Source organism: Fukomys damarensis, unplaced genomic scaffold (genome assembly GCF_012274545.1).
Source record: "Fukomys damarensis isolate Sample0158 unplaced genomic scaffold, DMR_v1.0_HiC HiC_scaffold_34, whole genome shotgun sequence".
Taxonomy (NCBI): domain Eukaryota; kingdom Metazoa; phylum Chordata; class Mammalia; order Rodentia; family Bathyergidae; genus Fukomys; species Fukomys damarensis.
This window is the reverse complement of record NW_022900946.1, coordinates 6,639,518-6,653,753: the sequence shown is the minus strand read 5'-3', so window position 1 is coordinate 6,653,753 and position 14,236 is coordinate 6,639,518. Positions and strand designations below refer to the sequence as shown.

The 14,236-nt window shown below is 45.1% G+C and overlaps 2 protein-coding genes across 2 annotated transcripts in view; one reads left to right on the top strand and one right to left on the bottom strand.

Annotated features, from left to right (window-relative positions):
- Positions 1-987, top strand: part of Anks4b (ankyrin repeat and sterile alpha motif domain containing 4B) — a 17,244-nt gene extending 16,257 nt beyond the window's left edge. The window contains exon 4 of the transcript XR_780120.3: positions 932-987. The gene's annotated coding sequence lies outside the window, so the exon portion shown is untranslated. The remainder of the gene's footprint in view (positions 1-931) is intronic.
- Crym (crystallin mu) overlaps positions 1-14,236 on the bottom strand; it is a 17,218-nt gene extending 2,982 nt beyond the window's left edge. The window contains exons 1-6 of the mRNA XM_010623434.3: positions 13,955-14,236; positions 13,341-13,494; positions 11,260-11,322; positions 5,905-6,006; positions 3,682-3,865; positions 155-276 (exon numbers count right to left, since the gene is read on the bottom strand). Of these exons, the coding sequence (XP_010621736.1) occupies positions 155-276; positions 3,682-3,865; positions 5,905-6,006; positions 11,260-11,322; positions 13,341-13,494; positions 13,955-14,124 (795 nt within the window). The 5' untranslated portion in view covers positions 14,125-14,236. The remainder of the gene's footprint in view (positions 1-154; positions 277-3,681; positions 3,866-5,904; positions 6,007-11,259; positions 11,323-13,340; positions 13,495-13,954) is intronic.

Sequence of the window (14,236 nt, the reverse complement as noted above, 5' to 3'; positions counted from 1 at the left end):
ACCACACTTTTCTGTGACAGCAGAAAAAAGGATTGGAGGGGGTTTGGCAGCTCCTTTCCCAGCAGGAGGTGGGATGTCTGAGGTCTGGCAGGGGATGGACTGCAGGGGAAGTCGGTGACACCCTGGGCTGCAGTGGGGCCAGCCAGGCACTCACCCCTGACAACAGCACGTCTCCTGACTCCTTCAGCGCAGCCTCTCTGGAATCCACGTACAGCACTGCCTGCTTCATGAGCTCGTCATCCAGTTCTCGCCAGTCGGGTCTGCTGGCTCCAACCGCTACAAGACAGCAAAACTGACCCTCAGCCCAGGACAGTCCCAAGGGATACCAGTAGGGACAGGACAGGGTGAAAGGCCACGTGGGAATAATTAGACTGGGAACGCCAAGTCTTTTCCCAAAGTCCCACCCCACGTGAGAGACTGAAGGCTCATTAAAAAGTAATACCATTTTTTCCTTTCTGTTTCATATCCTACCTCATTCCTAAGAGATTTTGAGGTCACTTAGTATCATGTATTGGATACTTACAATACTGTGAGATGTCTTACTTATATTATGTGTGGCCCTCACCAGCATATTTCAGTGTCTGAGTCAATTCCCAACCGACAGGTGCACAAATTGAGGCTTGAGAAGGCGAGGCACCTGCTAAGGTTATGTAAACACCAGTGAATCTGTGTCTGAGAAAGTGCCCTGGCTTTCACTTAGGCGCTTCTGCTGCTTACTGGGGGCTGCGTTCATACGAAAACCCTGAGACACACACACCACTCGGAGAATATTTACGCCCCACACTCTTCGCCCTCTGTCTGTCTGCTTGTCCCGCGATCAGCCCATCCCTTAAACTCGTGACCAGAGAGCCCAGGGTCATGGTCACAGAGAAGCCCCCGAGAAAAAGAAAGCTGGCCCCTTGCTGGCCTTGAGCATTCACATCCTCCGCAGAGCCCGCAGCTGAAACAATCGAGCCATTGCGTCACACCGCCCGCCACGAGGACAGAGGAAAATGCAGCCAGAAGCCGGCCAAAGTCTGCAGAGCCAGGCAGGTAATGAAAAGTAGCAAGGCCCAAGGACAGAGAGATTGGAAATGGTGGCGACCTTGGTGCCCAGGAGAAATCGGGCCCTTGGCACAGTCTGGACTAACCAGTACCGTGTGAATACACATCCACGGTTACCAGATATTCCCATGGGGGTGGGGGGAATCTACTTGCATGTGTTATGTTTTGATTTCTCTGTGGTCCCAACAAAATAAATGTGCTGGCTGGATCCAGCTGGCGGCAGCTGGTCAAAGCCGTACCCAAACACAAGGCAGCATTTGTATGCCTTCTTGCTCCGCCATCCACCTTTCTCTACTTCTTCCTTCTCCCTCACACTCATTTGCAAAGAGTTTAAGAACGTCTATCTGGAAGGCTGCTTGCGTGAGGAATTCTACAGAACAAAAGCGGAAGCTTGTAAATTAATCGTCAGCGGGTGGGAAAGAAACCCGGTTCCTGAAGCCGCCCTTCCTCCTCGCTCCCCACCCCAGCCACTGGTTCTCAAAGGGCTGTGTGAGGCTACTCAGGAGGATGGAGGTGAGCGAGGGAGCAAGGGAGGGGCCCGGCTCAGACAGGGCTCCAGCTCCCTTCAGGGGTGCAAGAGAGTGAGGTTTAAGGCCGGGGATGGGGGGGTCGACAGGGATGAAGTGTGAGGGAGGCTGCTGGAATCTGCCTTGCCTCTTGGCTGACTGTAAACCAAAAAAGAAAAAAAATCGGTTTCTTGGTGTTTTCGTGTTGTCTGTGCCTGTGACATGCTTTTCTTAAGTGTATCTGACACCTCTGAGGACACATAAAGCAATTTTGTCCCGAGGCCAGGGAAACAGAAGATGTATGATTCAAAACTACGTCAAATTTCTGGAGATCTAAAGTATGTGAGAGGATCTAATGTGAGGGATTCTTTCTTGTTGGCTTTGCGGATGGAGGGGCCGAAGGGCAAGAAAGGTGAAAAGTTCCTAGGAGCTGAGGGCTGCCCTGAGGAAATGGGGTCCTCTGTCCTAAACATAAGGAACTGAGTCCAGCTACATCCTGGTGAGCCCGGAACAGGCTCCTGAACACCAGCTGGGACTCAGCTGGGGACACCGGGCTCTTCCCTGTGAGACTGAGTGGAGGCCCTGGGCCACACTTCCAACCATACAACCTGCAAGATGATGATATATTGTTTTAAGCTGGAAAAAGAAATCAATTCAGTCTTGCTGAGGATTCACCTCTGTCCCTAGGAACCCACTTCACGAGGAACCGATTCCTCTTGATTTCCCAAGACCTTCCAGAAACAGTTTTGATGTCCAAAAACCAAGCTCCAACGGACATCATAACACCAGTCTCTGGCAGGTTAAGATGTTCAGTTTACTTTGGCCCATTCCTCAAACAGGTCATGTTCATTCCATCCCCAGGGCCTCTGCATTTGCTGGTCTGTCTGCCTGGAATGCCTCTGCTCCAGCTCTTGGCACGGCTGGCTCTTCCTTCACAGGCTTAGCTTTAGCAGAAACTCTCACTTTGTTGTTTTTCTTCTGTCACTAAAATGTAGCCACCACTAACTTGACTGCCCAGTTTATCGTGGACAACACATGGCGCACGGTTGAGGTTCCATAAACATTTGAGTGAATGTATAATCACTTGGCGTGGCCTCTGCTTACTCACCTGCGCATGTGCACACAACTCTTAGCTTCAGAGTCCACACCATGTGCTTGTCACCAAAACACTGGATATTGGTGCCATCTTCAAATCCTCTAGTCTTTGCCTGCTCTGCTCACCAAAGCCAGTCTTGTTATAGGAAGATAATATCCAGTAATGCTCAAGAGCCTGGACTCTGAGGACAGACTGCCTTCACTGTAATCCCAGCTCTGACACCAAGAACCTCTGGCTTTGGGGAAGCTACTTAATCTCTCCATGCTTTGGTTTACCCATCTATAAAATAGGCGTCATGAAAGCCGTGCTAGGAGGCGCAAGCCTATAATGCCAGCACTTCGGGAGGCTGAGGCAGGAGGATTGCTGTGAGTTCAAGACCAGTCTGGGCTACATAGTGAGTTCCAGGTCAGTCTCAACTACATAGTGAGACCCTGTCTCAAAATACCAAAAAAAGGAGGGGGATGGGGAGGGGTCATGATAAGTAAGGTTCCTACATCACAAGGTCTTTATAAGGATTAAATGGCATAATACATCTTGGAAATTTAGAATAGTACTTGAAATAGAAGTACCTCTTCTTGCTGTAAGCCCCTGAGGCCATTTAGAAATCTTCTGAGGCCCCAGTACACTTGTGTTTAGAGTCCCTACTCCTCTTCCATCCTAGCACACGTATTTAAAAGCATGCACATATCACACTGTCTTTTGTACTGTGATTTTTTGGGAAAAGTTTTATAGTTCCAAGTTTTAAAAGCAAATGACTCATTAGGCTTTTGGTATCTAAGCTTCATCTCACCTAAGAATGGAGCTGTGATTGGTACACTTTATAGAAATTTTTATCAGTTTCAGATTTGTAATTTCCTTGTCATATTTTGGGCTGCAGTTGTTCAGAAATCACATGTTTCTGAGGCCTTTACAAAGCTTGAAATTCTGCATAATGAGGAAACCAAGTGTGCAGGTCTGCAACAGGCCTGCATCCGTTGAGTCTAGAGAGGAGTCTAGCCACCACACACCCATGGCTCTAGGAGCCTCCCTACTTACCATTAATGTGGGCCCCTGGTTTCACCCATTCACCAAATAAAATGGGCTCCGTGGCCATGGTGACCGTGATGATCACGTCAGCACCTGTCACAGCCTCTTGCACTGATGAACAGACCCGTACCTCTCCTTGCACTGTGTTCGCAAACTTCTCTGCATTTTCCATGGTGCGGTTCCATATCCTCACCTTCCATGGGGACAATAAGAGGGACATTCATGCCATTTGGGGGGCTATTTAAGTTACACTGAGCCTGGGGTGCCAAAGGAAAGTTGAACTATTCTGGGATAGGGTCTGTGGTTATCTCAGTCACTCCCTATGGAGAACTGATATTAATCTGGAAACCTTGCCAGATGATTGAAAATGATATTTTCTCCAATCTCTCCTTTAAGAAGGAGGGACTTTGGGCTGGGGATTTAGCTCAATAGTTCTGCTGCCTGCCTCACAATCTCAGGGTCCTGAGTTCAACCCCTGGTACTAAAAACAAAAAAGAAGGAGGGACTTTTTTTTATGTTTAGGCCAGGACACATAGCCCCAGTGACTTAGTAGCCACGATACAAATTAGTGATTAGCAGAGCAAGTTCTTCAGCCAGGCAAACTTGGAACCAAGCTTTGCTTTTTCATTTACTGCTCCTGAAATGACCTCACCTCTTTAGCCTTAATTTTCAAATTTGCAAAATGGAAAGACAACTGGGTGAAGTCAGCAGTGAATTCATACTTTATGTTTCAGATTCTGCAAAGACGTCTTGGTCCAGGGTTATAGCTCAGTGATAGAGTATTTGTCTAGCATGCATGAGGCTCTGTGTTTTGATTTCCAGCATCACAGGAAAAGGAAAAGAAGTCATTGTCATTGTGGGTACAATGATCACAGGAAGGATTATTCATAGCAATGATTTGCATGGTGAATGTAATTGTGATCTATTAATTGTGATCTATAGTTGGGAATATAGTTGATCTCTGGAGGGTAGGTAAGGGTTCAAGATCAAAAGCATTTGAAGGTGAATGATATGATAAATGAAAAGGCCAAGAGTGGACACTGGGGTAGGAGTGGAGGGTTGTCATCTGCATTACCAGGATGGGGGACTTGCTAGCTTATTCACAGGTTTCGAAGTTTAGATTGGGGGGTGTCATTTTATTTATTTATTTATTTTCTCCGGTACCGGGGAATGAACTCAGGACCTTGCACTTTCAAGGCAGGCACATTTCCACTGAGCTAAATCCCTGGCAGGTTGTCAGTTTTAAACTGAAAATGAGGTCCAAAGAAGCCCTCCTAAGGAAATATAAACATATAGAAAGTTCAACAGCTAAGAGAAAACTGATACCTTATGCCCAGACATAAGTGACTGGCTAACCATGCTGCATTTCTTAATAGGAAACTATTATTGTATGTTAGGAAATGTTTTGTAAAAATTAGATAATCTGGAAAAGTCATGTTAGAACATTTTTAAAAATTGGGATATACAATTGTGCATATCTAATGTGATCAAACCTATGGTATAAAAAACCATTGAGAGGAGACTGAAAAGCATTAACTGGCTGGCGATTTAGCTCAGTGGTTCTGCCACCTGCCTTGCAAGCACAAGGACCCGAGTTCGATCCCTGGTACAAGGAAAAAACACATACACAAACACACAACTAAACATTAATTGCTGTCTTTGAAAATAGATAAAAGAGTATTTTGTTTCTTCCTTGTAGTCTACATTTCCCAAAGCAGAGATATTATTTTATCATAAAAATTTAAATGTTAAATCTGTTCCACCACACTTCTACACATACAGAAAATAAAAAGAGCACTGAATATTCTGAGTAGGAAGCATCGAGCCTTGACTGGAGGAAGATGGGCCGATATGTGAATTGCAGAAGGGGCTGCTGTGGCCTCTTGCTTCCTGGATGCATGGCCCTGAATACCAAAAGCCCCCAGATTCTCTCAAGAGAAGCAGAGAAAAGGGCTAAAAGGATGACTCTTAGGCAGTAGATAAAATAGCATCCTTTAATGAATGAGCAGAATTGCTGTGTCCTTAGGCACAAGCCCTGTAAGCTGAGGAACTGGGAAGGTGTAGTCAGACTTCCTTCCGGCTCTTCAGGCCTCCAGTGGGGCTTGTAGGAAACTCACTGAGGTACAGAATTGGCTAGGTGGGATTCTTTACCGAACTCTTTCAGTGAAGGAGGACAGAGGTCACGGCCTTCTCTTCCCTCTCCTCTCTTCTAAGCCCCAGACCCCTACTCACCTCCTTGAAGGAGAACTGCTCTGTGAAGACCTCATAATGGCTATAGGCCTGGACACCAGCCCCAAGGATGCACAGCACATCGCTGCCAGGAGGTTTCAAAAACTATTTGAGAGAAACAAGGGAGAAAACATTAAGGGAGACACTGGCCACAAACACTGTACAGTTTAAAGATCAGGTGGCTTCTGCCACCACTTCAGCTCCCGCGAGGGCTTGTGGGTAACCAAGGAGATGGTACTGTGTCTCAGTTTCCCCTCTGTAGAGTGGGAAGGGAAAGAAAGTGGCTCCACTGAGCACCTAATATATGCCAATGCCTTACCTTCATGATCTCATTTCCCCTGGACAGGGACCCTGGGAACTGGAGATTCCTATTATTATCCTCTTTCTACCGATAAGGAGATTATGGTCCAGAGAGACTAATTTCTCACAGCTCAGCGACTACAGTACAGTACTAAATATCCCAGGAGAACTCCAAAATCGTTCTGTAACCCACACCTGTGTCCTTTCTGCCATGCTACATCATATCAGGTGTGTGCTAAGCAACTCCTACTTTTCAGAGCCCTGAGCTTCTAGGAGCCCCCTGGAATCCTTGAACTCTTGCAATATTTTCTGGGTCCACTCTTTTCTGATTCTTTCACTTCCTTGAAAGATAAATATAGAACTGGCTTTTGTGATACCTCCTAAGGGTGTATGTGTGCCTGCTTCAGAGTAGGTTGCTGTGATCAACTTCTACCAAATGTCACCTCTCTGGTGAAGTCGTTTGGGCCTCCCCAATAGAATTCGCCTCTCCCCAGCACTTATTTATAGATTTCTTTTCTTTTTTTTTTTTTCCTTATTGAGTTTATTGGTACATTTTAGGTATACAGTACAGTGACATTCATCATTGGGATCTTGTACCTTTACATGACAGGTCTTGGTTCTCATTTCTTCCCCTGGCCTCTGCCCTCCCTTCACCCCCCTCCTCCCTTCCCTATTTACAAATACTTTATTTTCATTTTCTCATATATTTTTTTAGATTTATTTTCTTGTACTGGTCTTTAAGCCCCTGAGCACCAAGGCAGTCTTATCTGCATAGAAATAGTGTGTGTCTATTACAAACCACACGAAGTAGACGAGGGTTTCTCAATCTTGGCATCACTGAAATATGAGCTGGCTCATTCTTTGTTGGAGGCAGGGAGGGCTGTCCTGTTCAGTATAGAACACATAATAGCATCCCTGGTTTCTGTCCATTTGATACCAGTAGCAGTGGTAGTGGTCAAAAATATCTCCAAATGCCTGCCTCGCAAGCGCAAGGACCCCAGTTCGATCCCTGGCACCAAAAATAAATAAACAAACAAACAAATAAAAGTCTCCAAACATTGTTAAATGTTTCTGGAGTAGGTTGGAAAACCATGCTTGGCTGTGAACAATGAAAAGAGAAAGACATCACTTGCCTCTCAGAAAATATATATTAAGTAACCGCATTTTCTCTATTTCATCTAGTAAAATTTTAGCTCTTTATATCTCTGTTGCTTTTCCTTTCTTTTTCAGTTCTGGGAATTGAACTCAGGACCTTTGTGTTGAGCAACATCCCTTGCCATTTTTTTAAAATTTATTTTTAGACAGACTCTCACCAAGTTGTGAAGTAGCCCGGGCTGTACTTACATGCACTTGCAATCTTCCTGTCTCAGCCTCCCAGAGTGCTTGAATTACAGATACGCACTGCCTGGCATTAACTATTAATTACTACCCTCCAAAAAAGAGTCTGAGAATATTAGGTGATGTTCTTAGCTGCAGAGAGATAGAATTCTTTACCACAAAATACAGTTCAAAGACTGACTTGAAAGTTTTCAAAGTGACAATATCTACAAGCAATGTTATGCTCTTTTGCAGTGGATTGACTTTTATTTATCAGTTCTGTTTTATTTATGTTCTCATTTAATATTGAGCCAATTCTTGGAAGTGTACTTGAGCTTAAGAAATTATTAGTGTCTATAAAAGTAACCTTCAGCCTCAGACTAAATCTGTAATTGTGATTGGTTGCCTTATTTTATAATTTGAGTCTCTGATGATTGACATCTCTCCTCTTAAATGGGATAAACATCTGTAAGAGTTATTAAATCATGATAGGCATCCTGGTCCTTCATTCTTTTCTCATAAGCATGTGGGTAATTCAGAGCACGAATAGGAATCTGCCAGGTTTCTCATTTAGACAAAGAGATTGAAAATCTGTTTCACTTGTCTTCACCAAGGCCTCACTGACCTGGCCTTCTCAAGTATCCAGGCCACATGCACTTCCTGTCTTCCAGCGCTAAGCCCATGTGCCTTCTTCAACCACCAGGCCTTTGCACAGCTTCTTTCCACTGCCTGGAATGATTTCCTTCTCCTTCTTATGAGCAATTCCTATTCATCAGTTTTCAGCTCAAGTATCTATCACGCAGGAAAAGCCTTCCTGAATCTGATAGATTAGATTCGGATCTCACGGCACTTATCAGTGTTGTAACTCATATTTCCTTGTGTGATCTTTGGATGGATGTCTTGTCTCCTGCACTGAACTCTGTGCTCCGTGATGACAGGCAGTGTGCTCACCACTCTGCCTCACCCTAAGCACAGGGGCCTGGCATCTGGTACCATTTAAATATTTCATGTGAATATTAGTTCAATAAATGCACGATTGGGATAATACAAATAAACGTTATCACCTTGAGTAGGCATGACAGAGTCCCCAACTAAGGTTATATGAAAGCTAAACACAAAGAAGGTATTCTGGCCCACAGACCCCAGAGTCCCCAGTACTTCTTACATTTCTCCCCAAAGGCCCAAATGAAAGAGAAGTAGTAGACATGAAAACACGCTCCTTTCAACAGACCCTTTGTTCCGTATTGGAATAGCCCATATGAGGTGCTGGAAATAAAGCTGAGTTTCAGCCTAAACTTCAAAGTGTGAAGCACAGATTTTCCAATGATGTAACCAAACACAGGGCTTCCAAGGGTTGAGTCTACAATATCCTGATTCCCAAACCTAACTGATCATCAGAAGAAAATAAAAAAATATAAAAGTAACTTTCCTGTGCCCACCACATAGCAATTTTGAGTCAATCATTCTGGGAATCTGATTTAAAACCATTTACAGGTGATGCTGCTGAATAGATTTAGTTGGACACCACCAATCTGAGACTTCTTGGAAGACTGTGTAGTCTTAAAAGACCCCAGAGGTACTTGGGTATTCAAGAGGTGATCACAATATACAGTGGGTGTTTTCATAAATTCATTTTATTACAGTAAGACACATTGCTATTAGTTCTCCTGAAAATACCCGCCGCCCTTACTGTGAACACACTTATCCCATTATTTGTGTCACTTGCTGAAGCAGTTTTGGAAATCTTCTTTTCATGTCTTTGTTGGATGTGATTTAAAAAAAAAAAATACAGTGAATGCTGCTGCTGAGTCCCATCCGATGCAAAAACAAGCTCCTTATCCACCTAATGCAGTGGATCTGCTACCATGCAACTTGTGCCTCTTCCCCAAAGTCAAAATGACCAGGAAAGGTAAGTACTTCGAATCACTTCAGAACAGTGAGGCAGTGATGACCATGGAACCAAAGACACAAAAGAGGTCTTCCAGCACTGCTTCAGAGAGTGGCATGAATAACGGAGCAAGTGTGTTTAAAGCAAGAAGGAATATTTGGAGGGAAATTAATGGCAATGAGTCTTTTACTGTAATCATTTTTTTTAATTTAAGCACACACATTGTATTTTTTTTTTAATCCTTCAGGAAACCCTCCATTTCATTCTGTGTAAAATGAGTTCAGTAATACTTGCTCTGCCTTCCTCACAAAAACTCAAAGCCCAGGCAATGAGTTGGAGATTGTTTTGAAAAAGACCAGAGCTCTTTACAAATGCAGGTAATATAAGACTCATTCTGTTTCTAAATCTCTGGCAAACACGTCTTAAGAAGTTATTTCAATCTGAGTTGGCTCCAGATATAGTTAAAACAAGCTCATCGAGGTACACACCATAATCTGATATGTAATTATCACATTAGTCCTTCTATCCTCCCCTCCACATCATAAATTCAGGAAGCATTAACATGCAACCCGAATACCTGGTCTTGGCTGCTCTAAGCCTGCACTGCGAGACCACACTTCTAAATGCTAGGAAACCAGCATCCTACGACCTTGTCCCCCAGTCAACGGGAAACATTCCAGACTCCAGTTGTTCCCACAGACAACGCATTTCCTACGCTTAACTCCAACCTCGATGAATACAGGGTTTTTCTGGGGGATGCCCCAGATTTCTTAGAAACATTGTCACTCCCATCACTTGCCGGCCTGACCAGAGATTCCTCCATATTTTCTCATGGTTCACTCCACGCTTTCAGGACTTACTCAAAAGTCACCTTCTGAGTGAGGTCTTTTCCTGGATAATTTAAAATACCACCCCCTGCCCAATACTCTTGATTCTGCATCATTTTCATCTCTGTAACGTACCATGTGGGGCTTTGAGGTTATTGATTTTATTTTTTTAATTTTTATTGTATTTATTTACTTATTTTGGTACCAGGGATCAAACTCGGGTCCTTGCGCTTGTGAGGTAGGTGGCAGAACCACTGAGCTAGTTGATTTTATTTTTAAGCAAACTCTAAGCACACTGTATTAATGAACAAATATTAATTATTCAATAGTGAAATATTTATCATTATTATTATGTAACATTATTAAGCACAAAAGACCTTTTTTTGTTTGTCTTTTAAGCAAATCATATTGTTTCACTTTTTAATTTCATTGTCTGTATCACCTATGCGCACTACTCTGTTTTGTTCATTGCTGCATTCTCAAAAATTAGAACACCTGGACACTTAGGAGGCACTTGGTCAACACTGGTTGAATAAATACAAGTATGGCATGAATCTCTTCTGCTGTCCCTCTTCCTCTTGCGTAGTGTTGGCTCTGGCTCTCCAGGCAAGCACACTGACTGGGCAGTGCTAATGTGGTACTGGGTTGAGGATGCAGCAGTTAGACTTGAAGAGCACAAATTCCTGCTCTATCATTTCTTAGCTGTGTGATCTGGGCAACTCAATAACCACTCTGGGCCATAATGCTTCTTTCTGACCACTGGAGACAATCACGTGCACCCTGCAAAGTCGATGGGAGGGTTGGGAGTTATGCCTGTGAGGTATCTGGTGTCTGGCTGTCCGCATGAAATGGTAGCTAATTATTTCATGAATCACCATGCTTATCTGTCTCATATTTTGTATGTAGAGTTCCAGCTATGACCAAACGAAGTCCAGAATACATTCCTGTTCTCTTAGTCCGTCAAGATTGAAACACCTAACCCCACCAACCCCCTTGCCTCAAACCACAGCCTGCCAATACTCTTACCTTGGTGGCAATGGCAGATACTGCAGCTGTTCTCTTGGCAGTTATGACATTTCCATCCATGACCTTGGAGGAAGGAGAGACAGTGAGCACAGGTCAACTCTATCCATTACTTAGACTGAGGAAGCAATTCTAAAACAGTAGCCTTAGGAAACTGCACGGTATTCTACGGAGAGCATGCCTTGGTGCAGACTTGGGTCAAGTTCCTCCACTTAAGAGATGCGCAATTTTAAACAAACCATTTAATCTCTAAGCACAGGTTTCCTCATCTGTAAAATCACAAATAAGGCCAGTCATTCATAGGATTACTGAGAATATTAAATACAATGGCATATGGGAAAACATCTAGCACCTGGTGAGTTCTCAAGAATTGCCTATTTGGGGCCAGGGATTTAGCTCAGTGGTTCTGCTGCCTGCCTCACAAGTGCAAGGACCTGAATTCAATCCCCAGTACCCCCCCCAAAAAAAAGAGTTGCCTATTTTTATTGCTTGCTCTGAGATTCTCAAAACACCAAATTAAGGAAGAATTTGAGGGATAAGTTTGTCATTTCGGGCAAGAGACTGAAACTACACCTCAGTGGTAGTGGGGAGCTTTGCAAAGGCACTATTCCCGTGTATACCTTCAGATTTACTGAATCTGAATCTTGGGCTAGAGGCGTAGCTCAGTGGCAGAGCACACGGCTAGCATTCATGAGGCCCTAGCTTCAATCCCTAATGCCACACAAACACAAAACCAAAAAAAAACAAATTACTGAGTCTCTAGGGGCAAGACCCAGACATCCTTGTTTTTGAAAGCTCCCCAGGTGGTTCTGATGCACAGTAAGAGCTGAGAATTATGCCTAGTTAATAATAACAACCACCCTTTATACTGATCTCCATTTTAAAATTATTGTTCTCAATCAACCCTCACAAAGTGGGCATCGTTGTTCTCATTTTACAATAAGGAGCTACTAAGAAGGTGAAGTAAGGATCTTGGGCCCTGTCACAGTGCTTCAGAGGTCCACTCCTCACTTCACTGGGAACCATTGTTGTAAATAGCACAGATATCAACACCACTGGGTTTGCAAGAGTACGATCCTCTTCTCAGAGGAATGATGAACAGCCAGATTTCATGGGGAAAGAGAAAAACTCAGGGGAGAAGGAAATTCTAAGAGATGACTTGGAAGACACGTAAAAGCGTAAGCTCCAGTCACCTAGACCTAGGAGTGGTTGCTGAGTCTCCCTACCTAGTTGTGTGACCACTTGCAAAGTGGCTCTACTAATCTGAGCCACAGGGACCACAAAAAAATTGGGGGAGAGAGATGACAAAAAATCCCATGGAGGAATTAGTCAGGACTGAATGTGATCAATCTTCTGTCTAGCAGATGATAAACGTGCAATACATGGTAGGTTAAAAAGCAGGACAGCACCAAGTTTGATCCCTGGTACCAAAAAAAACAGGAAAGCACAGACTTTGGATAGGACACAGGCTTAGGCTGGGGAGGTCTGAAGTCCAGCTGTGATGCATATTAGCTGCACAGATCTGGATGAGTTGGGAACCGTTGGATTCGGTTTCCTATTTGTAAAGCGGGGGTACTAGTATACCTACCTCGTAGGTCGTTTTAATTCTGAAGAGGAATCATACGTGTTATGTGTTTAGAATAGTGTGGGACACATAAAAAACAATAAATGTAAGTCACTGCTACTTTTTGATGCTATAATTAAATGTTGAAACAGCTCACTGTACATCCTTCAGAAAAGATCTCACAGAGGAGATAACACACTTTCCATGATGACAAGGATTCAGTAAATAAATCTCTCCCCAGGTTGCGGTTTAGTTAACCTATGTGTTCGGGGTATCTGAGCATATGATGAGAACATATACAAAAATGATGAGATTATTTCCACACAGACACGCCCCGGGAGGAGGAGGAGGAGGCTCAGGTGCAACCTCAGGCAAATCTCAGAAATAGACACACTGTCACGGTAAGCGTCCCTGTCTCTACTATCCAGTCACCCGTACAGGGGCATTTACGGTCACACACACACACACACACCCGCAGAACCAAGAACTTCTGGGCCTCCCACCATAGGGAGTTGCTCACCGCCAGCAGGGAGCCATTGCTGGGCTCAAACAGTAACACAGCAGCCTGGTGGGAGGGGACGGTTGAGCTGGTGCTGTGGCCCTCGTAGAAGGTGACCAGCTTGGTGGTCAGGGCATCCTCTGCTGCACTGTAGACAGGCATGACGCCCAGGAAGCTGCGAGGAGAGAGGGAGCCGGTCCAACCCCTTCCCATCACCTTGGGCTGTCCCAGAGAGTCCTCCTGGCCTTTCCCGTGTTCTCCAGCGCAGCCGCACTGACACGCTCCTGCCCCCCAGTTCCTCTGCCCTTCTCTTGGGCAGAATGAACACGCAATATGCTCAAAAGCCTGGCCCTGGACCAGCTCTGCCACTTATTAGCTGTGTGAGCCGGGCACAATCACTTAACATCTCTGAGTCTCAGTGTTCCACCAGTGCAACGGTGGCACCAACACCTACCTTGCCAAGGAGAGTGCGCTGAAATGAACCGGGCAACACCTGCAAAGCGCCAGTTCAGCACAGTGACAGCCCTCACGAGCGATGATTAAGCAAGCCCTCTCCGCTTTGCCACCGCTTCCTCAGCGTTCCTCCAGGTCCACCTCTCCAGTTCCTCGTCCCGACCCCTGCCTTTCTCACTCACCCTTTGTGTTTGGACACCGGCACCACAGTGCGCACCGGCTGCACGACGCCTCCGTCCGGGCCGCTAGAGAAGTTGGCCAGAGCCGCCTCCAGAGGTGGGATGAGGAGGCTGGAGCTGCGCAAGTGGCCCTGCACCTCGGCAGCGCTCAGGAACGCGGGCGCCGGGCTCATCTCGCCTCCGCCTTCCAACCTCAGCCCCGGCCAGTGATCCGGGCTCCTCCGCAGCGCCCTATTTGAGCAGCACGCTGACTGCTACCCGGCCTCCGGGGCGGAGCAACGCAAA